Source organism: Carcharodon carcharias, chromosome 8 (assembly GCF_017639515.1).
Source record: "Carcharodon carcharias isolate sCarCar2 chromosome 8, sCarCar2.pri, whole genome shotgun sequence".
NCBI lineage: Eukaryota > Metazoa > Chordata > Chondrichthyes > Lamniformes > Lamnidae > Carcharodon > Carcharodon carcharias.
In genome coordinates, this window is record NC_054474.1 from 376,194 (window position 1) to 397,963 (window position 21,770).

General features: G+C 44.0%; 1 protein-coding gene across 6 annotated transcripts in view; it reads right to left on the minus strand.

The window, feature by feature from the left end:
* The window catches only part of arap3 (ArfGAP with RhoGAP domain, ankyrin repeat and PH domain 3), a 491,562-nt gene that overhangs the window by 178,453 nt on the left and 291,339 nt on the right, over positions 1-21,770 (minus strand). For all 6 annotated transcript variants that reach the window (XM_041193181.1, XM_041193177.1, XM_041193179.1 and 3 more), the window contains 4 exons: positions 19,246-19,497; positions 17,432-17,501; positions 9,051-9,171; positions 1,890-2,074 (listed from right to left, as the gene is read on the minus strand). In XM_041193181.1, coding sequence (XP_041049115.1) covers positions 1,890-2,074; positions 9,051-9,171; positions 17,432-17,501; positions 19,246-19,497 — 628 coding nt within the window. The remainder of the gene's footprint in view (positions 1-1,889; positions 2,075-9,050; positions 9,172-17,431; positions 17,502-19,245; positions 19,498-21,770) is intronic.

Genomic DNA, 21,770 nt, shown 5'->3' on the forward strand with positions numbered 1-21,770 from the left:
TTTGAAATTTTGTCCTGATGTGTGCAAGATGAAAAGCTTCAGCAACGTGTCTGTCTATTCAGAAAAATTCACATTCTATACGATCTCTGGACTGTTAATATAATGTCAATCAAAAAAAAACGTCTGTAGACATTACAAACATTTAAGCTTGTCCACCATCTATAAAGCAAAAGTCAGGAGCATGATGGAATATTCCCCACTTGCCTGGATGAGTGCAGCTCCAACAACACTCAAAATACTTGACACTGCCTAGGACAAAGCAGCTCACTTGATTGGCACCACATCCATCACCTTAAACATTCACTCCCTCCATCATCGATGCACAGTGTCAGCTGTGTGTACCATCTCCAAGATACACTGCCACTCACCTGGGCTCCTTCAACAGCACCATCCAAACCGTCTATCACATCAAAGGCTAAGAGCAGCAGATAAATAGGAATGCCACACAAAAGCAAAATACTGCAGATGCTGGAAATCTGAAATCTGATCTGATGAAAGGTCATGGCCTGAAACATTAACTCTGTTTCTCTCTCCACAGATGCTGCTAGACCTGCTGAGTATTTCCAGCATTTTCTGTGTTAATTTAATGGGAACACCACCGACTGGAAGTTCCCCTCCAAGTCACTCACCATCCTGACTTCACTGTCGCTGGGTCAAAATCCTGGAACTCCCTCCCTAACAGCACTGTGGGTGTACCTACACCACATGACTGCAGCGGTTCAAGAAGACAGCTCACCATCACCTTCTCAAGGGCAATTAGGGATGGGCAATAAATGTTGGCCTAGCCAGGGAAGCCCACATCCCATGAAAACATTTTTATCATGTCTTTATATACTTACTGTAGCCAAGCTCAAGTTTCTAAGGTATGACTGATGGACTACAGCTCTCTTGATTTGCGAACTGACTTTTAATGGTTGTGATACTAACTCTACTTTCTTCAGCTCTTTGATGCTCCTGGTCCCTTAAAGGATGCGAACATGATTTGGAAAGGAGATACTTCCTGAACATTGTATCTACCCCTTCCCACTTTCAAAATAGGAATAGGCAAACATATTTAGAAAATAAATTCTTCTTGCAGGTCCTCATCCCTCTTTCTACCTATGTCGTTGGCACCAATGTGAAACACGACCTCTGACTGTTCACCCTCCCCCTTCAGAATGTCCTGCAGCCGTTCTGTGACACCCTTGACCCTGGCTTCAGGGAGGCAACACACCATCTTGGAGTCACATCTACGGCCGCAAAAGCGCTGTCTGTTCCCCTTACTATTGAGTCACCTACCAGTATTGGATCTTACTTTAATTCTTCACTTTTCCATTCGAGTACCCAATCCAATCTGCATTTGTGTCCAGTGCTGTGATGATGCTGACAGTGACCACAGTTCAAAAAATCACTTAAATATAAAGCACTTTAGGAAGACCTGGGGTAATGAAAGGTGTTATATAAATGCCAGTCTATCTTTCTTTCTCAGATTGCCAGAATGGCCTGACACGTTCCCCATTGTCTCAATGCACCTCCACTCAAGTAGGCTTTTTCAGTCAGCCAGAAGACTATAGCAGTGTGGAAGACAGGAAACATTAGTAGCAGCTAAACTGCAACAACTTGCATTTATTTAGTACATTTAAGTTGATAAATGACCCAAGCAATTTATAGTGGCGACTTCATTTCAGTACAACTGATCATTCAGACTGACACTGTCTTTGTACAGCATCTGAAGGCTTCTTCTTAACATTGTTGCCACAAGTGTCCTGATGGTCATCACTATCCAATAAAGATCCTATTACATTCTTTATAATTAATTCCCACTAAACTGAAATCACATTACATGGGGGACATTGCTTCTGTGTGATCCTCCCTCTGCTCCTCCCACCATCCACCCATTTCTTCCTCACCTGTTCGTTTTTGTGTAGCCATAGGACGTTGGTGTTGAGGGCAGTGTACACTTTCGATTTGTATCCCTTCAGCTCCAAGCAACCAAACTTCTGCCAGAAAGCCATTGGTCCACTCCGTCGAGGGGACGAGAAGTGATGCTCCTTGACTGCGTTCTGCAAGTGTGTACACCACTCATTTCTCTGCACTGAAATACATAAAGACAGAGTCAGACAAAATGTCCCAAGGTGCCTCACAGAAACTTTATAAATAAAGTGTGACACCGAGTCACATAAGGAGATATTAAGTAAGATGCCCAAAAACTCGGTCAAAGAAGCAGGTTTTAAGGAGTGTCTTAAAGGAGGAGAGTAAGGCAGGGAGATGGAGAGGTTTAGGGAAGATATTCCAGAGTTTGGGACTTAGTCAGCTGGAGATATAGCCACTAATGATGGAGCAATTAAAATCAGTGATGCACGAGAGGCCAGAATGAACTTACTGCAGAGAGGGCTGTGGAGGGGATTACAGAGGCAGCAGACAAATGGCAGAATTTTATGGTCCCCCACTGGTGCATTTTTAGGTCGGAGGGAACTTGAAATTGAAGGGACGGGTGCTATGATCCCAGATGATGTTATTATTGGACAAGCTGAATCCCAGGGTGGAACCCAGTTTGATAGATCATAACTTTTATTTAGATATACGGAGGTGGCTACTGAACAGAGTCACAGGAGACACCTGATGAACTTTTAACAAAAGACTAAAACATTCTTTAAACAAGAAAAGATTAACCATATTACAATGCTCCTTCACCCACAACTATACCTTTACAGATATAAACAGATTTGTAAGGATAACACAAGTTATAAAAGCTATCTCATACTCTAATGTTCACAGTAAGTACACAGTCCATGTAAACCAATAGATGACACACCACATTCTGAAACCAAGTGACAGATGCCGCCTCAACCAGGTTCTATGGATCTCTCCTCAACTCCCTACAGGCGCTTGTCACACTGAGAGCAAATCAGTCTCACTGAACTCCATGGGCGGAATATTATGCTTGGCATGTAGGTGCGTGCTCGATACATCCGAGTGTGAAATGACGCGTGATGACATTGGGCGTGCGTCCTGACATCATCACGCAGTCTCGCGAAATTTCACTCGGCGGCATGTGCCAGAGACGGCTGCACGTCCGCGGATAATTAAATGGCCGAATAAGGCCATTAAAAATCTAATTAAGTTCAAATTTACACTGCCCGTCCAAACTTACGGTTGGCGGGTTGGCGAAAGGACCAAACGGCCTTTACGTTTTTTAGGAAGTCTCATCCATGAGTCACATGAGGGGACATGTTTTATTAAATTTTTACTGTCATCATTTTCTCTTTCCACAGCAACTCTGTGCCTCAGGGAGATGGAGCAAACTGTACGCTAGGCCCGGCTCTCCCTCCTCACCCCGCCTGCACAGGTAGCGCTCATCGCTGCTGCTCGCGATCCATGCAGCGCGGGCCTTAATTAGCCTGCCCACGTGAAATCGAGGTGCGGAGCCAATTGGAGGTGGCTGTCGGCCCTCCTCACCTCCGGCCATCCCCGCCAATGGAAAAATCCTGCTGCATCTTTCCCATGAGGCTTTCCAATCTCCACTCTCGAAGAACTTGCTTTGGAACTTTCCCCCAAAGAACGCTTTCTCTAGATGCCATCCACAAGGGTCCACCTCCAGGGTTTCAAACTCCACTTCCAATGTTCCTCTCCCCTGGGTCACCACATGCATTCAAGTTTTCTTCCACAAACTCTCTCTCACTGACTCAGCCATGCCAATAGAACACTACTGCTCCACATGCCCATAGTAAAGAGTTACCGGCCTTCAGCTATCTCCTTGGGCCTTCCAGCTTCTTGCACACTTACGTTGCTTTAAATCTGCTTTCTGCAGCTTTCTTCTCTTCAAGCTTGAAGCTTGGAGCCTTCCCCTCTGCCCCTTGCTTCCAATTCCACAGAACAGAACATTTTCCAGATTCCTGTCCTTGTCCTTTAGCTAGACTGTCCTCTTGGAACCTTTCCTGTTCCACTCTCCTGGATTGGGGACTTTCTTCTTTAGTTTCTGGAAGCTGCTCCTGCAGTTTCCTCTCTTGTCCAGTCTCTCCTGGCAACTGGCTTCAACTTTAGTTTGGGACTTGCTATCTATCCCTCTGCTGTTCAGCCTCTCTTGAATCCGGCCTCAACTGAACTCAAACTGCTTTCAACTGGGCTGAAACTACTTTTCAGGTCCCATGGGGGCCTCCTTCATGGACTCCTGTTGCTAGGCAACAGCTCAGGTTTTTCTACTCTTGTTTGCTTTCACGCCCCTTCAAGAGTCATAAAATCTTCATTAAAATGCAGACATCTTTTAAAGTGAAACTAAGGCCAAGATTTTATGGCCCTTCCTGCCCAGGAGGTCCCACTGAAACGAATGGAGATTTAAAAGTCTTTGTTCTGTCTGCTGGGGAGAGACTTGCTGCAACTGGGCTGTAAAATCCTGGCCTAAAACTCAACTTCTTCTTTCCTTAACAAACAAATATGAATCAAACTTATATATTAAAGCTAAAATTCATTCTTAACACCCACAAATACAAAAATAGCTTGCTTAAATGATCTCTATTACCTAACACAGGATTCCCTCTGTGTTCCTGCTTGCCCAGCCACATAGCGATTTTACGTGGAGGTGGGGCAAGGCCTCAGGCAGGGAGCCCACCTTTGCCCCAGTAGAGGCTCTTAAATGGCCAATTATTGGCTACTTAAGGATCTTTTCCTTCTCAGCCTCAATTTTTAGGCTTGTGAGAGGATGGATCTTGTGTTGGGGAAGCCCAAAAATCAACAAAGTTACATTTCGTATGGAAAGTGTGAGGTGGGTGGGTGGCGCCTCCTTTAGAAACCCTCTTCTGAAGTCGGGCATCTCCCCCTTAAGGTCCGGTGGCCTGTGGATCTCCCTCCCTCTCCCTGGCCTTTCTCCTCAGAACCCAGTTTCCCCCTCCCCCACCCCAGGCCTTCCCTACCCTCCACACCTGGGACCCTTTGAACTTACCTGGGCCTCCAGTGCTCAGACTTAATCTCAGGAGTCCTCCTGCATTTCCTCTTCTGTCCACTGCAGAACTGCCAGTCAATCAGATTGGCCAGCAGCTCTCTAAGGTGGGACTTCCTCCTGAGTGATGGGCAGAAGTCCCGTCTGAACACTCCTACGAGCGTGAAATGGCTGTGGGGCATTCAGAGCTGGTGGAGATGTGTTCCCCACTGACTCTTAGAATAGCGAGAAGCGAGGCCCCGCCATTTGAAAAATTCAGGCCAAAGACGTGCATGGGAACATGTTGCAGATTTTTTGAGCAGGGATAAATGAGGTGAGAGTCCCTGAAATACAAGTAATGTTCCTGCACACTAATGTGATGATAGGTTAGCTGAGCCACTTGTCATCTACCATATAAGCATATTTGCAGGTTCCTTGTCAGTACAATTCAGTATGTTCTGCAAAAGTTACATTTTGGAACAGATCCAAAGGAATACCCAGCCATTAAAGTCACAGGGACACGAGAATAGCTAAAGCAATGAGGGAAAATAAGAAAATGAGAGTAAGTGATGAGACCTAAAGCTGAAACAGAAGTTACTGGCAGCACACGTCTCTGAAGAGAGAAAAAGATATACAGTAGTTCAATAACATGGGCCCAACACACAACCATCAATGTATTTTTATTCATTTATGGGATGTAGGTGTCACTGGCTGGGCCAGCATTTATTGCCCATCCCTAGTTGCCCTTGAGAAGGTGGTGGTGAGCTGCCTTCTTGAACCGCTGCAGTCCATGTGGTGTAGGTACACCCACAGTGCTGTTAGGGAGGGAGTTCCAGGATTTTGACCCAGCGACAGTGAAGGAACGGCGATATATTTCCAAGTCAGGATGGTGAGTAACGTGGAGGAGAACTTCCAGTTGGTGGTGTTCCCATGTGTCAGCTGCCCTTACGATAGAGGTCAGGGGTTTGGAAGGTGCTGTCAAAGGTGTATGGTACAAATTGGTGCTAATGTATGCTGGTGAACAACATAAGAAAGGAGTAGACTGTATGCTGGACTACTAATCCAGAGACCCAGGGTGATGGTCTGGGGACCAGAGTTCGAATCCCACCACAACAGATGGTGGAATCTGAATTCAATGAAAATCTGGAAATAAAAGTTTGATGATGACCATGAAAACATTGACGATTGTTGTAAAAACTCATCTGGTTCACTAATGTCCTTTAGGGAAGGAAATCTGTCATTCTTACTTGGTCTGCTCTATATGTTACTCCAGACCCATTGCAATGTGGTTGATTCTTAAATGCCTCCTGAACAAGGACAATTAGGGATGGGCAATAAATGAAGGCCTAGCCAGTGACACCCACAATTCATGAATGAATAAAAAAAATACTGCCCTTCAAGGCTGCTCCACAATTCAACATGATCATGGCTGATCTTCAACTCTAGGCCACTTGACCATGTCTCTTGATTCCGTGAGAGCCCAAAAGTCTGTCTATCCCAACCTTAAATATATTCAATGATCCATAACCTTCTGGGGTAGAGGATTCCAAAGGTGCACAATCCTTTGAGTGAAGAAATTTCTCCTCATCTCAGTCCTAAATGATCAGCCTTGAGACTGATCTCGAAACCGTGCCTCTGTGTTTTAGTTTCCCGACCAGCAGAAATGTCTCAGTATCTAGCCTATAAAGCCCCTCCATAATCTTCAATGTGATCACTTCTCATTCTTCTAAATTCCAGAGATTATAGGCCCAATTTACTAAGACTCTCATCATCGGATAAATATCTCACTCCAGGGCCAATCTAGTGAACATTCACTGCACTGCCTTCAATACAAGTATATTGAGATCAAAATTGCACACAATCTTCTGGATGTGGTCTCACCAAAGCCCTGTACAATTGTAGCAAGACTTATTTAATCTTGTACTCCATTCCCCTTGCAATTAAGGCCAATACGCCCCTCGAACCTGCTCCACCATTCAATATGATCATGGGTGATTTTGGGCTTCCTAACTGCTTGCTGTATTTTCATGCTAATTTTGTGTATCCATCGTATGAGTACACTAGGTTTTTCTGAACATCAACATTCACAAATGGTGGAGGGAGTGAATGTTTAAAATGGCCAGTGAGGTACCGAACAAGTGGGCTGCTTTGTCCTGGATAGTGAAGAACTTCTTGAGTTTTGTTAGCGCTTCATTCATCCAAGCAAGTGAAGAATATTCCATCACACTCCTGACTTGAGCCTTGTAGATGGTGGACAGGCTTTGGGGAGTCAGGAGGTGAGTTACTTGTCGCATGATTCCTAGCCCCTGACTTGCTCTTGTAGCCATTGTATTTATATGACTAGTCCAGTTCAGTTTTTGAACAGCTGAAGATGGTTGGGCCAAGGAAACTACCCTGAGGAACTCCTGCAATGATATCCTGGAGCTGAGATGATTGGTTGCTTTTGTACTAGGTATGGTCCAACTAGTGGGGAATTCTTCCCTTAATTATCGTTGATTTCAATTTTGCTAGGGCTGCTTGATGCCAGACTTGGTCAAATGCTTCCTCAAAGTTAAGGGTAGTAACTGTCATCTCACCTCTTGGACAAAGACTGCATTGATGCCTGTGCTGAGTGCCCCTGATGGAACACAGCTGGGCATTAATGGGCAGGTTACGGCAGTGTAAGCGGCACTTGATAGCACTGTAATGACACTTTCAATCACTTTACTGAGAGTAGACTGATGGGAATTAGCTAGATTGGATTTGTCCTGCTTTTTGTGGACAGGACATATTTGGGCAATTTTCCACATAGCCGGGTAGATGCCAGTGTTGTAGCTGTACTGAGACAGCTTGGCTAGGGGCATGGTTAGTTCTGGAGCACAAGTCTTCAGTAGTACCACAGGGATGTTTACAGGACCCTAGCCTCTGTAGTTTCTAGTTACTGGTCTTGTCATCCTGTCTGTAAAATACAACTGGATCAAGGAATATTCTGTTACCCAACTACCCATAGTGTTGTGCTCTTTATAATATTCTCAATTTTCTCTGACAGTACTTTGGGTTGATGCTACCTCAGAAACTTAATCCTAGGTTAACAGTTGGAATTGAAATGATAAAATTAACCTCTTCAAATTATCTGTCACTAATTTTTTTTCCAAAACATTTTTTACTTTATACAAGCTAAATTGCAAAGTGTGGGTCTCAGTGCAAACCGTCAGGTAAATCTATGTTAATCGTTTTGTGTTCACAGTTGGATATTAGAAAACTGTTTAGTCACCTGCAGGTGAGCAGTGAGTGTGAAAAGGGATTATAGTCTTCTTATCTTTTAGATAATAAGGGATAAATGAAACAAAAGAAATTTGAGTAAATTTTCCCTAAGCAGACACAATCATATGGTGAGGAAAGGAAGGTGGGTAAAGCCCACAGAGGACCCTCATCAAGAAAAATAATAGGGCCTTTGACGTAACTTTTTAAAAATGTGTTCATGTGATGTGGGTGTCACTGGCTAGGCCAGCATTTATCACCCATCCTGAGCATTTAAGTGTCAACCACATTGTTGTGGGTCTGGAGTCACATGTAGGCCAGACTAGATAAGGATGGCAGATTTCCTTTCCTAAAGGACATTAGTGAACCAGATGGGTTCTTACAACAACTGACAATGGTCATCATTAGACTTTTATCACCAGATTTTTTATTGAACTCAAGTTCTACCAACTGCCATGGTGGGATTCAAACCCGGGTCCCCAAAGCAGTACCCTGGGTTTCTGGATCACTAGTCCAGCGACAATATCACTGTGTCATCGCCTCCCCCTTTTAATGAGTGGCATGCAATAAATATCTTGATTTTTCATGCTGGTCATGATCTCAATATTTGTCACGTCCTGTAAGACTGGGATTTAAGGTTATGGATTTAAGGAAAACGGCTCAGGCAGGGTAACTTTTTATCTAAGATTTTCTGTAAGTTTCTTTTGTTGGCCTTTTTTTGGGGAGAGTGGGAAGGACTCATTAAGTTAGTGTGAATCTATGTAAACTATGGTGCAGAGAATAAGAGGGTATGCAAAACCCACAACATCTAACTTCCTCTGATTCACTCTCAAACTCAAGAGTTCACTCTATAGTGAGTGCTAATTCCTGGAGAGAATATAAATGAACAGCAGCAAATAAAACTTAACTCACTCACCTTCATTCTCTGCCCTAAAAACATAGATTCTATGGCTTGTGACTACTTCAAACTTATTTTCCTTTGCTGCTCTTGCCATCTGCATTACAGTCAAAGGGATCACTCCTTTAGGGTATGGGTCCTATAAAGATGGAGCACAACTGTCAGAAAATAAGTACCAGTCTTTAAAAATACAACATAACAATTTAAACAGTCACAGTTTGATAAGAATATCTGCAATGAATGACTTTAGCAGATTGGAATTGTGCTGGGCAAAATTAACATGTGTACAGGTTAACAAGTTAATGAAGGCAGTGAGTAGTGAGAACAGTCCACGACTATGTTAAAATTGGTTTATTTGCTCATGATGCATATCGTAGAATTATGGAAAGCTTATAGCACTGAAAGAAGCCACTTAGCCCATTGTGCCTGCACCAGCAAAAAACGAGCCACCCACTCTAATCCTACTTTCCAGCAATTGGTACTCTCTGCCCCTATTAATGAAGTCTAGAATACTGTATGCTTTAGAAACAGCTCTCTCTACCTGTCCTGCCATCTTTAATACATATACACCCAGGTTTCTCTGCTCCTGCACACCCTTTAGAATAGGATCCTTTAATTTATACTGTCTCTCCATGTTCTTTGTACCAAAGTGTATCACCTCACACTTCTCCACATTGAATTTCATCTGCCACCTATCTGTCCACTCCACCAATGTGTCAATGTCCTTTTGAAGTTCTACACTGTCCTCCTCACAGTTTACAATTCTCCCAAGTTTTGTGTTGTCCACAAACTTTGAAACTGTCTCCTGCACACCAACATCTAGTTAATTTATATATATCAGGAAAAGCAAGGGTCCCAACATCGACCCCTGGGAACTCCATTACAAACTTTCTTCCAGCCCGAAAAATACCCATTAACCGTTACTCTCTGTTTCCTATCTTTCGTCCAATTTTGTATCCACATTGCTACCTTTTATTTCATGACCTATAACTTTCCTCACAAGTCTGTTGTGTGGCACTGTATTGAACGCCTTTTGGAAGTCCATATACACCACCTCAATGGCCTTGCCTTCATCAACCATCTCTGTTACCTCTTCAAAAAATTCCAGCAAGTTAGACATGATTTTCCTTTAACAAAGCCATGCTGACTCTTCTGAATCAATCCAATTTTTCCAAGTGACTATTAATTCTATCCTGAATAATTGTTTCTAGAAGTTTCTCCACCACCAAAGTTAAACTAACTGGTCTGTAATTGCAAAAACAAATATACCACCTTTGTCAAAGCCAATATGGAGATGTGGGAGTCATGTGACATGACCACCCCCTTAGCTGGGAGAACCAGTTACACTATCTTACTGTACTGCAAAGCTCAGTCTGCCAGCTTCCATCTACCAAGCAGCAGCACAGAACAAGAGCTCTATCCAGGTTTGAATGCCTGGGCCACATCTACACTGTTTCTACTTGAACTTCTGTACCATTGCCTACAAGACTACTTCATCTCTGCACGCCTATTTCATCACAGAAGTCAGTCTTAGTGGACAAGTGAATTATCCAACATCAGTTTTCAACCTGCCAACCGCTGTGAAGGAAAACATATTTGGACTCTGATTCTGGACTCTGGACTCACACAAAACAATAATTCTTGGCTCTGTGGTCTTTGCCCTGTAAGTCTTTCTTTCTCTATCCCTCTTTTATTACATGGATGCACAGGGAGCTATGCAGTGATACCCCCTCCCGCATTTTGAGTGTGTGCAGATAAACTATCCCTTTGAGTTTACCTTAACTCAAGTTTGCTGTGGGGTTATTAATAGAAATTGGATCACACCAAAACTGAGGGGTTGGGAAATACACCACCGCTTATAAAGGGGAAATCAAATTCAAAACACCTTTTGTTAAAGGACGAGTAACGAGAGGAGAAATCAGGGGTGTTTAAATTAAACCCCTCCTACCTGTAACAATCCAGGCACATCACAATTTTGTACTTCTCAATCAAATCTCCCCTCAGTCTCCTCTGTTCCAAGGAGAACAACCCCAGTCTATCCAATCTTTCCTCATAGCTGCAATTTTCCAGTCCTGACAATATCCTCATAAATCTCCTCCGTACACTCTCTAATGGAATGACATCTTTCCTATAATGAGGTGACCAGGACTGCACACAGTATGCGAGTTGTGTCCTAACTAATGTTTTATATAGTTCAGCATAAGCTCCCTGCTCTTATATTCTAAACCTCAGCTAATAAAGGAAAGGATTCCATGTGCCTTCTTAACCACCTTATCAACCTGTCCTGCTACCTTCCAGGGATCTGTGGAAATTCACACCAAGGTCCCTCACTTCCTCTACACCTCTCAGCATCCTCCCATTTATTATGTAATCCTTTGTCTTGTTTGACCTCCCCAAATGCATCACCCCACACTCCTCTGGGTTGAATTCCATTTGCCACTTTTCTGCCCACCTGGCAGGTCCATTCATATCTTCCTGCCGTCTACAGCAATCCTCCTCACGATCTAGCACACGGCCAATTTTTTGTGTCATCCGCAACTTCCCCTGGTTGGAATCACACCTAGCACAAAGGGCGATGGTTATGGTTGTTGGAGATAAGTCATCTCAGCTCCCGGATGTCACTGTAGGAGTTCCTCAGGGTAGTGACCTTAGCCCAACCATCTTCAGCTGCTTCATCAATGACCTTCCTTCCATCATAAGGTCAGAAGTGGGGATGTTCGCTGATGACTGCACAATGTTCAGCGCCATTCACAACTCTCAGATACTGAAACAGTCCATATCCAAACGCAGCAAGACCTGGACACTATCCAAGTTTGGGTTGACAAGTGGCCAGTACCATTCGCACCACACAAATGTCAGGCAATGACCATCTCCAACCAGAGAGAATCCAGCCATCGCCCCTTAATGTTCAATGGCATTACCATCACGGAATTCCTCCACTATCAACCTCCTGGGGTTCATTCGTTGACCAGAAACTGAACTGGACAAGCCATATAAATACTGTGGCTACAAGAGCAGGTCAGAGGCTAGGAATTGTGCAACAAGTAGCTCACTTCCTGACTCCCCAAAGCCTGTCCACCATCTACAAGGCACAAGTCAGGACTGTGGTGGAATACTCCCCACTTGCCTGGATGAGTGCAGCTCCTACAATACTGAAGAAGCTGGACACCATCCAGGAAAAGCAGCCCACTTGATCGGCACCACATCCACAAACATTCACTCCCTCCACCACCGACACACAGTAGCAGCAAGGAATTCACCAAGGCTCCTTCGACAGCATCTTCCAAACCCATGGAAAAACTCAGCAGGTCTGGCAGCATCGGCGGAGAAGAAAAGAGTTGACGTTTCGAGTCCTCATGACCCTTCGACAGAAGTTCTGTCGAAGGGTCATGAGGACTCGAAACGTCAACTCTTTTCTTCTCCGCCGATGCTGCCAGACCTGCTGAGTTTTTCCAGGTAATTCTGTTTTTGTTTTGGATTTCCAGCATCCGCAGTTTTTTTGTTTTTATCTTCCAAACCCATGACCACTACCATCTAAAAGGACAAGGGCAGCAGATAGATGGGAACACCACCAGCTGGAAGTTCCCCTCTAAGCCACTCACCATCTTGACTTGGAAATATATCACTGTTCCTTCACTGTCGTTGGGTCAAAATCTTGGAACTCCTTCCCTAACAGCACTGTGGGTGTACCTACATCACAGGGACTGCAGCGGTTCAAGAAGGCAGCTCACCACCACATTCTCAAGGGCAATTAGGGATGGGCAATAAATGCTGGCCCAGCCAGTGAAGCTCACATCCCGTGAATGAATAAAAAGAACATCACTGGCATCAAGTTGCGTTTCTATGTCTCTTTTATACAAACTCACCAATCTCACACTCAGGATTGGTAAACCATGTGTAGGTTTGGTTTATTTGAAGATCTTTCACAGGATAGATCAGCAGACATTTCTACTTTAGGGATTCAGCAATCGTTATTCACAAGGATAGCGCAGCTGCAATTCCTACTCGCACTAGTAGCTGCTGGTCACGTGTTGCTCTACATCCTGGTTCCTTGCTCATTTGCATATTCCTTTAAAATAATATCACAACAGGTGGGGTGGTAAACTGGCATGAAGTGAGTTAATGGCGGTGATCCATCAGGGAGGACCACTACCTGGTGAAGAAGCCCAGCTGCAAATTCCCATGGAAATAAAAATGGAGCAGGTTCAGTAAAGGGTCTGTGTCCTGCCCCACCAGTTACTGCCTAAGCTGGGAGCTTGAGAATAACACCCACTGACTCAGTTTAGGGTGTACTTCCATAGACACAGTTACATCAACTTACCACTTCATTCCACAGTGACACCTTCCAAACCCACAACCACTACCATCTAGAAGGACAAGGGCAGCAGATAGAAGTTTCCCTCCAAGTCACTCCCCATCTTGACTTGGAAATATATCGGCCGTTCCTTCACTGTCACTGGGTCAAAATTCTGGAACTCCCTCCCTAACAGCACTGTGGGTGTACCTACACCACATGGACTGCAGCGGTTCAAGAAGGCAGCTCACCACCGCCTTCTCAAGGACAATTAGGGATGGGGAATAAATGCTGGCCCAGCCAGCGAAGCCCACAATCCATGAATGAATAAAAAAGAGCAATGTGAACTAAGGTGTGGCAAAGCAGAGCTTTTGTTTATTCATCCTCCTGACCCCAGCAAATTTCCATGAATAACAGTAATTCAGGCTAACACTTCAGTGTTATACTAAGAGAGTGCTGCACTGTCAGAGGGTCAGTAATGTGGGACTGCTGCACTGTCGGAGGGTCGATACTGAGGGAGTGCTGCATTGTCAGAGAGTTAGTACTGAGGGAGTGTTGTACTATCAAAGGGTCGGTACTAAGGAAGCACTACACTGTCAGTGGCTCAATACTGAAGGAGTGCTGCACTGTCAGTGAGTCAGTACTGAGGGAGTGCTGCACTGTCAGAGGGTCTGAGCTGAGGGAGCGCTGCACTGTCAGAGGGTCAGCACTGAGGGAGTGCTGCACTGTCAGAGGGACTGTACTGAGGGAGCGCTGCACTGTCAGAGGGTCAGTACTGAGGGAGTGTTGCACTGTCGGTAGGTCAGTACTGAGGGAGTGCTGCACTGTCGGTAGGTCAGTACTGAGGGAGTGCTGCACTGTCAGAGGGTCATTACTGAGGGAGTGCTGCACTGTCAGAGGGTCAATACTGAGGAGTGCTGAACTGTTAGAGGGTCAGTACTTCCAAAGTGTATCACCTCACACTTTTCAGGGTTAAATTCAGGGCTTCCAGGACAGGGGCTGAGCTAAGGGGTTGCATTGAACTAACGCCACTTTGTGATCACCTCTGGTGGCACGCATTCTGAGTTGACCTCTGTGGAATCCATATGAAAGAGGGGCTCTGAAGCAGGTTGCCCTTCAGCCTGGTTTTCCTTCTCTCCTGGCCCGGTGTATGGATAGGTTTTTGGGGAGAGAGGAGGAGCAGGTGTGGGGGAGGGGCATGTGTATGTTGTCCCTGCACTGAGCGCCCTCGACAGCTTCCTCTGCATGTGTGTGTGTGTGTGTGTGTGCTTGTGTGTCTGGGTGTGTGTATGTGTGTTTGTATATGTGTATCTGTGTGTGTGTCTGGATGTTTGGGTGTCTGGATGTTTGTGTGTTTGGGTGTGCATTGTGTTTGTGTGTCTGTGTGCTTGTGTGTCTGGGTGTGTGTATGTGTGTTTGTATATGTGTATCTGTGTGTGTGTTTGTGTGTGTCATTTGTATATGTGTGTGCGTGTATGTGTTTGTGTGTGTGTGTGTGTGTGTGTGTGTGTGTGTGTCCAACTGACTCCCATGCTCAGGGTTCTCCCTCTCACACACACATCACTCACTCTCACACTCACTGATTCTCTCATATACACTCATTCACTGTGGGTGTACCTACACCACATGGACTGCAGCAGTTCAAGAAGGCAGCTCACCACCACCCTCTCAAGGGCAATTAGGGATGGGCAATAAATGCTGACCCAGCCAACGAAGCTCACATCCCGTGAATGAATAAAAAATACTCTCACGCTCACTCACTCTTACTCTTTGCAATTTGAGTGAAAAAGCCCAAACTTCTCAAGTGTCTCTTCCTAACTTTACTTCCTCTTTATTCATCATATCCTGGTGAACCTACAATGCACCTTTTCTATTACTTTAACGTCCTTTCTATTTGAGGGTGGTCAAAATTACACAGTCTATGTCCTACTATAGTCCTTCACAACTGGCACTCACTCACTCACCCTCATGCTCGGCAGGTTTAGAAATGTTCTCACTGAGGAGGAATTGGGGATGGCTGTGAAGGAGCCAAGACACGCTTCCTTTCTGCTCTGTCTAACACTCAAGCTGCCCTGGGTTTTCTTGCTGCAGCTGCCTCTTCTCCTGACTCCTCAAACTGCTCCACCACCTTGACTCCTGTAGCCCTTTGATGGGCTGGCGCTGTGGGGGAGAGTGCGGCCAAGGATGGACTACATCACCCAGAATGCACTTTGGCTATCAAAACAATTTGGGCTCTCACTGCAACAATGAACTTTGTCCCTGACCAGAGCACTTGTTTGCGAGCACCCTGAGGCTTGACATGGACCATCCACTTGAGAAGGTCCAGGCCCCAGTGATTAGCCTGTACACCCCACCCCCTTCCCATAGGCCCTGATGGCAATGGGTGTCTGAGTGAAACCCTCAAACATTTTAAATGCATTTAATGCAGAATTAGATGGAGAAAAATCAACCTGAATTAGCGCCAGAGAGAAAAAACTGAGTGAATTGTGCCAAATTGAAATGGTTGCCACTGCAGCAATGAACCTGCCAACTCCAGCCCAGGGTGAATTGGGAGGCTGATGATGTTGTACAGGAATTTGAGAAGTTTAAACAAAAGTGCAGATTGACGCTCAGTATCTTTCTAAATGACACTAATTAAGAGGAAAAGTTCCAGCTACATCCTTTTGTGGGTAGGAGAGAAAGTTTTGATTTTTTTCTAGATGTTTTCAATAGCTGGAAAATGAATGTGTGCGACAGTAAAAACGTACACAAAATTATTGAGAAATTCTGCACAAATCTCAAGTTATGTCTTCAGAGCTACCTCTGGGATGGAAACCTCAATGGAAAAGAAAGAGCTGAAAGCATTTATCTCTTATTCCTAATTGCCCATGAGAAGGTGGTGGTGAGCTGCCTTCTTGACCCGCTGCAGTCCATGTGGTGTAGGTACACCCACCGTGCTGTTAGGAAGGGAGTTCCAGGATTGTGACCCAGCGACAGTGAAGGAACAATGATTATAGTTCCAAGTCAGGATAGTGGCCGGTGGGGGGGGGCAGGTTGGGGTGCCAATCAAGTGGATTGCTTTGTGCTAGATGGTGTTGAGCTTCTCAAGAGTTATTGGAGCTGCATCCATCCAGGCAAGTGGGGAATATTCCATCGCACTTCTGACTTGTGCCTTGTAGATGGTGGACAGGCCCTGAGGAGTCAGGAGCTGAGTAACTCTGTGCAGAATTCCTAGCCTCTGATCTGACTGATTCCAACCAGTGGAGAGTTTTCCCCTGATTCCCACTAACACTAGTTTCACTAGGGCTCCTTGATGCCACACTCAGTCAAATGCTGCCTTGATGTCAAGGGAAGTCACTTTGTCCTCCTTTCTGGAATTCAGTTCTTTTGTCCATGTTTGGACCAAGACTGTAATGTAGTCTGGAGGTGAGTGGCCCCGGCAGAACACAAACAAAGACATTGGTAGCAGGGCCTTCAGTGGCTTTGGTCTTTCTCTCTGCAATTTCCAAACTAACCTCCTCTTCCTTTCTATTTCTTAGTCACTTTTAGAAACCCAAGTCATAACCCAATAGACAAGTTATAACCAAATGTCTTCTTTCTTAATTCAACATGTGTTCTCCATTGGTTTCTGTGAGCTGCCTTTGGATGTTACTTTACATGAAAGGTACGAAACAAATGGGAACTGTTCTTGTTGTATTTATCATTGTTTCAATGCTTTCCTACTGGAATGATTGGAACACATTAATTGAAGAACTCTCTAAAAGTGAAGGATAGGAACAAAACAACAGCAATTCTTGTAGGTTGGCATTGATTTTGAGGATCAAATACATTTTTGTTTTGGATAGATTTATAACAACATGCATTTTCATTCCAAGTTGAGTGTAGTTTTATCTGCAGCTCATGGTTCAAAATTTGTTTGCATCAAATTAGACAGCTTTGATCCCCACCCTCAACGTGAGGGTATTCTCCAATCACATATTTTCAGCTGGGTGATTCACTCAAAGGGTTGTAACTGTAAATGTGCTGATTCTCTGAACCAATCCCCATGAGCACAGATCCCTGCAACGAATATGGGATTAATTAATTTATCCTCTGTCACGTTCTCTTGTTCCTGTGGCTGTCTTACCTTCTCATTACTGAAATACATCAGGCACTTCCCATCAAACTTCACATAACGCTTCTGGAATACGTAACTTCTAGCTCAAGAAAAGAAAACACAAGGTTTCATTAGGAATGTTTCATATGTTATAGCCTGTGCTATACCACAGTCGGTATAATACTCACTGATACCTGAGTTTAATAAAGGCCAATACAGAATAACATTTCTCCCAATGCAAAAGCTGAATACTGAAGAATCATAAAGAAAAACAGGAAATGCTGGCAAAATTCAACAACCCTGGCAGCATCGGAGAGAGAAATTATGTTAACGTTTCAAGTGCTGATGAAAGGTCACAGAATTGAAACGTTAACTCTGTTTCTTTCTCCACAGGTGCAGCTAGACCTGCTGTGTATGTCCAGCATTTTCTATTTTAATTAAGTTCCCCCAAAACAATTTATGTTGCTTCCTTTATTAAATTGATTCAGGCTGGGTTGGTATGGTTTAACAGGCACGTCCAGCTTGCTATGCCTCATCAAAATGTTAATTCATATCTCTGAGTCATGTTGGTATGTGATAGCACCCTCCTCAATCATGGGGACCATCAGAAAGCCAGATCCTGCGTTCATCCAAAGTCCACACATAAACCCTCCAACAGTGGTCACAGGGCAGCGGTTAGCGGAAGGAATTGTAGATTCCTATTTCAGGAACGTTGTTGCAATAACCCAACCTCCGCTCGTATCTAATTCAAAACAGGTCCAAGATTAAAACTGGGATTGCTCTCATCTGTACTGCAATATTTACCCAATGAACAAACAGCTTTCTCTTTTTAGGAATATAGGAGCAAGAGGAGGCCATTCAGCCCATCAAGTTATTCAATACAATCATGGCAGACCATGCACTTCAATGCCTTTCCCCCACACTATCCCCATAACTCTTTATTTCATTGGTATTTAGAAATCTATCAATTTCTGCACTAAACATACCCAATGACTGAGCTCCCACAGACTCCGGGGCAGACAATTCCAAAGATTCACAAAGCTCTGAGTAAAAGAATTTCTCCTCATCTCAGTCCTAAGTGGCTTCCCCCTTATTTTGAAATTGTGTCCCCTGGTTCTAGGCTCCCCAACCAGGGGAAACATCTTACCTGCATCTACCCTGTCTATTCCTTTAAGTATTTTGCAGGTTTCAATGAGATCTCCTCTCATTCTTCGAAACTCTAGAGAAATCAGGCCCCGTTTCCCCAATCTCTCTTCATAAGACAATCCCACCAACCCAGGAACAAGTCTGGTGAACATTTGTTGCATTCCCTCTATGGCAATAATATTCTTTCTGAGGTAAGGGGACCAAAACTGCACACAGTACTCTAGATGCGGTCGAACCAATATTCTAAACAATTGAAGCAAGACTTTGCTACTCCTGTATTCAAATCCTCTTTCAATAAAGGCTAACATACCATTAGCCTTCCTAATTCGCTGCTGTACCTGCCTGTTCGCTTTCAGTGACTTCTGGGCAAGGACACCCAGGTCCCTTTGTACATCTACACTTTCTAATCTCTTACCATTTAGGAAATACTCTGCACATCTTTTCCTTCTACCAAAGTGGATTACCTCACATTGTTCCACATTATATACCATCTGCCATGTTTTTGCCCACTCACTAAGTCTGCTAAAATCCTCTTGAAGCTTCTTTACATCATCCTCACAACGCACATTCCTGCCTAGCTTTGTGTCATCTGCAAACTTGGAAATAATTTGTTGACCCCTACAAGTTCCAACAAGGCCCACCATTGTCTGGAACATTTTGGATGTGTGAAAACAAACCTAAAAGAATTGGTTAATTACCCCTGTGGTGAGAGCTTCTCTAACCAATCGCATTTCATATTTTTTCCTTGTTCGGGCACAACATGGAAACTGGCATATGGCGATATCGTTAAATCATCCTCAGTTTCTTCTGTGAAATAGAACGAGGGTTCAAATGTGCTGCTGTTGCTTGTTTGAATCTCTCCTATTGTTGAGTAAGCCATTGTGTTGTTGACTTCCATCTGTAATGGTTTCTGGGCAGTACCCTTTTCAGAATGCTTTTCCAGATGCTGCCTGTGGAAACACATCAATAGAAAGAGGTAAAAGGGAGGCCAACCTTTAAAGGGCAATCATTTTCAGTCAAATCACCCTGATGCTGTAGGGATAAGGACTACAAGGAATGCAATGACAGGATTACAATGCATGTGTGCAAACACACAAAGTGTGGTGGGTGGTGAACAAGGTAGTTGAGCTACAGTAAAAATAGCAGTGTGGTAATGTGATGTAGTGGCAAAATGGAACCAAAGCCAGGGCTCCCTGGATGCTAAGGGAGATAGAAATTAAGACGAAAGAAACAAAAAGAGTGTGTGATGCAGGTCAGGTGAATTCTTCAAATGAGAACCGGGTCAAATACAATAGGTAGAGAGGGAGGTGAAGGGGAAAATAAGACAGACAAAGAGAGTATGGGAATAGAATAGCAGTCAATATAAAAGGGAACCCAAAAATCTTTTACCAGCATGTAAATGGCAAGTGGGTAATAAGAGTTGGGCTGCACCTATTAGGGACAAAGGGGTGATATATGCTTAGAGGTGCAGAGCAAGGCTAGAATACTTAATGGGTACTTTGTTTTGGTGTTTACTAAGGAAGAAGATGCTGTTAAAATATTCATGGAAGTGGAGATGGTAGAGGTAATGGATAGTGTGAAAATTGATAGGCAGGACATACTGGAGAGCCTCGATATGCTTACGGTGGATAAGTCACATGGTTGGGATGGTTTGTATTCCAGTTTGCTGAAGGAAGTTGAGCTGGAGATAGTGAAAGGGCTTGCCGTGATCTCCAATCTGCCCTAGATATGGGGGAGGTGCCAGAGGGTTGGTGAGCTTCAGATGCTTCTTCAAAAAAAGGTGTAAAGAGAGTCCTAGTAACTACAGGCTGATCAGCTTAACATCAGTGGACAGTAAGGTTTTAGAAACAATAATCAGGAAAAAATCAACAGGCACTTGGAGAGATTTGAGTTAATTAAGGATGGATTTGTAAAAGGCAGATAGATCATGCTTAAAAATGTAATTTTTAAATTAAGTAACAGAGAAAGTTGATGCAAGGAATGCAGTGAATAGTTTTTGCAATTTATTCTTTCATGGGACATGGGTGTCACTGGCAGCATTTGTTGCCCGTCCTTAATTGTCCTTGAACTGAGTGGCTTGCTCAGCTTTTCGAGGGCAGTTAAGAGTCAGCCAGTCTGAAGTCACATTTCGGCCAGACCAGGTAAGGACGGCAGCTTTCACTTCTACAAAGGGCATTTACAACAACTGATGTTAGTGTCATGGTCACCATTACTGAGACTAGCTTTATATTCCAGATTTTATTAATTGAATTTAAATTCCACGAGCTGCCATGGTGGGATTTGAACCCGAGTCACCAGAGCATTGGTCTAGGCCTCTGGATTACTAGTCCAGTGACGCCACCATTCATAAGAATAGGATCATAAGAAATAGGAGCAGGAGTAGGCCAATCGATCCCTTGAGCCTGCTCTGCCATTCAATAAGATCATGGCTGATATGATTGTGACCTGAACTCCACTTCTCTCCCTGTCCCCATAACCCTTGAGGCCCTTGTCGATCAAAAATCTGTTTAACTTAGCTTTGATTATATTTAGTGACCCAGCCTCCACTGCTCTCTGTGGATAAGAATTCCAAAGATTAACAACTCTTGAGAGAAGAAGCTCTTCCTCACATCCACCTTAAATGGGAGAACCCTTATTTTTAACTTGTGCCTCCTAATTCTAGATTCCTCAATGAGGGGGAACATTCTCTTAGCATCAATCTCTCAGAATATTACATCTTTCAATAAGATCACCTCTCATTCTTCTAAACATCAACGAGTAAAGGTTGAACCTGCTCAACCTTTTCTCATAAGACAAACCCTTCATCAGAGCAATCAGCCTGAATTGTCTCTGAACTGCTTCAAATGCAAGTATATCCCTTCTTAAATAAGAAGACCAAGAGTCACCAATGCCTTGTACAGTCGTAGCAAGATTTCCCTACTTTTATATTCTATTCCCCTTTGCAATAAATGCCAACATTCCATTTATCTTCTTAATCACTAGTTGCACCTGCGTACTAACTTTTTCTGATTCACATACGAGGACACCCATGCCCCTCTGTATTGCAGCATACTGCAATCTCTCTGTACTTAAATCATGTTCTGCTTTTATACTCTTTCTGCCAGGTAGGCAACCTCACATTTCCCCATATTATACGCCATTTGCCAGATTTTTGCCCACTCACTTCACCCACCTATATCCCTTTGCAGACTCTTTGGATCCTACTCACTATTTGCTTTCCTAC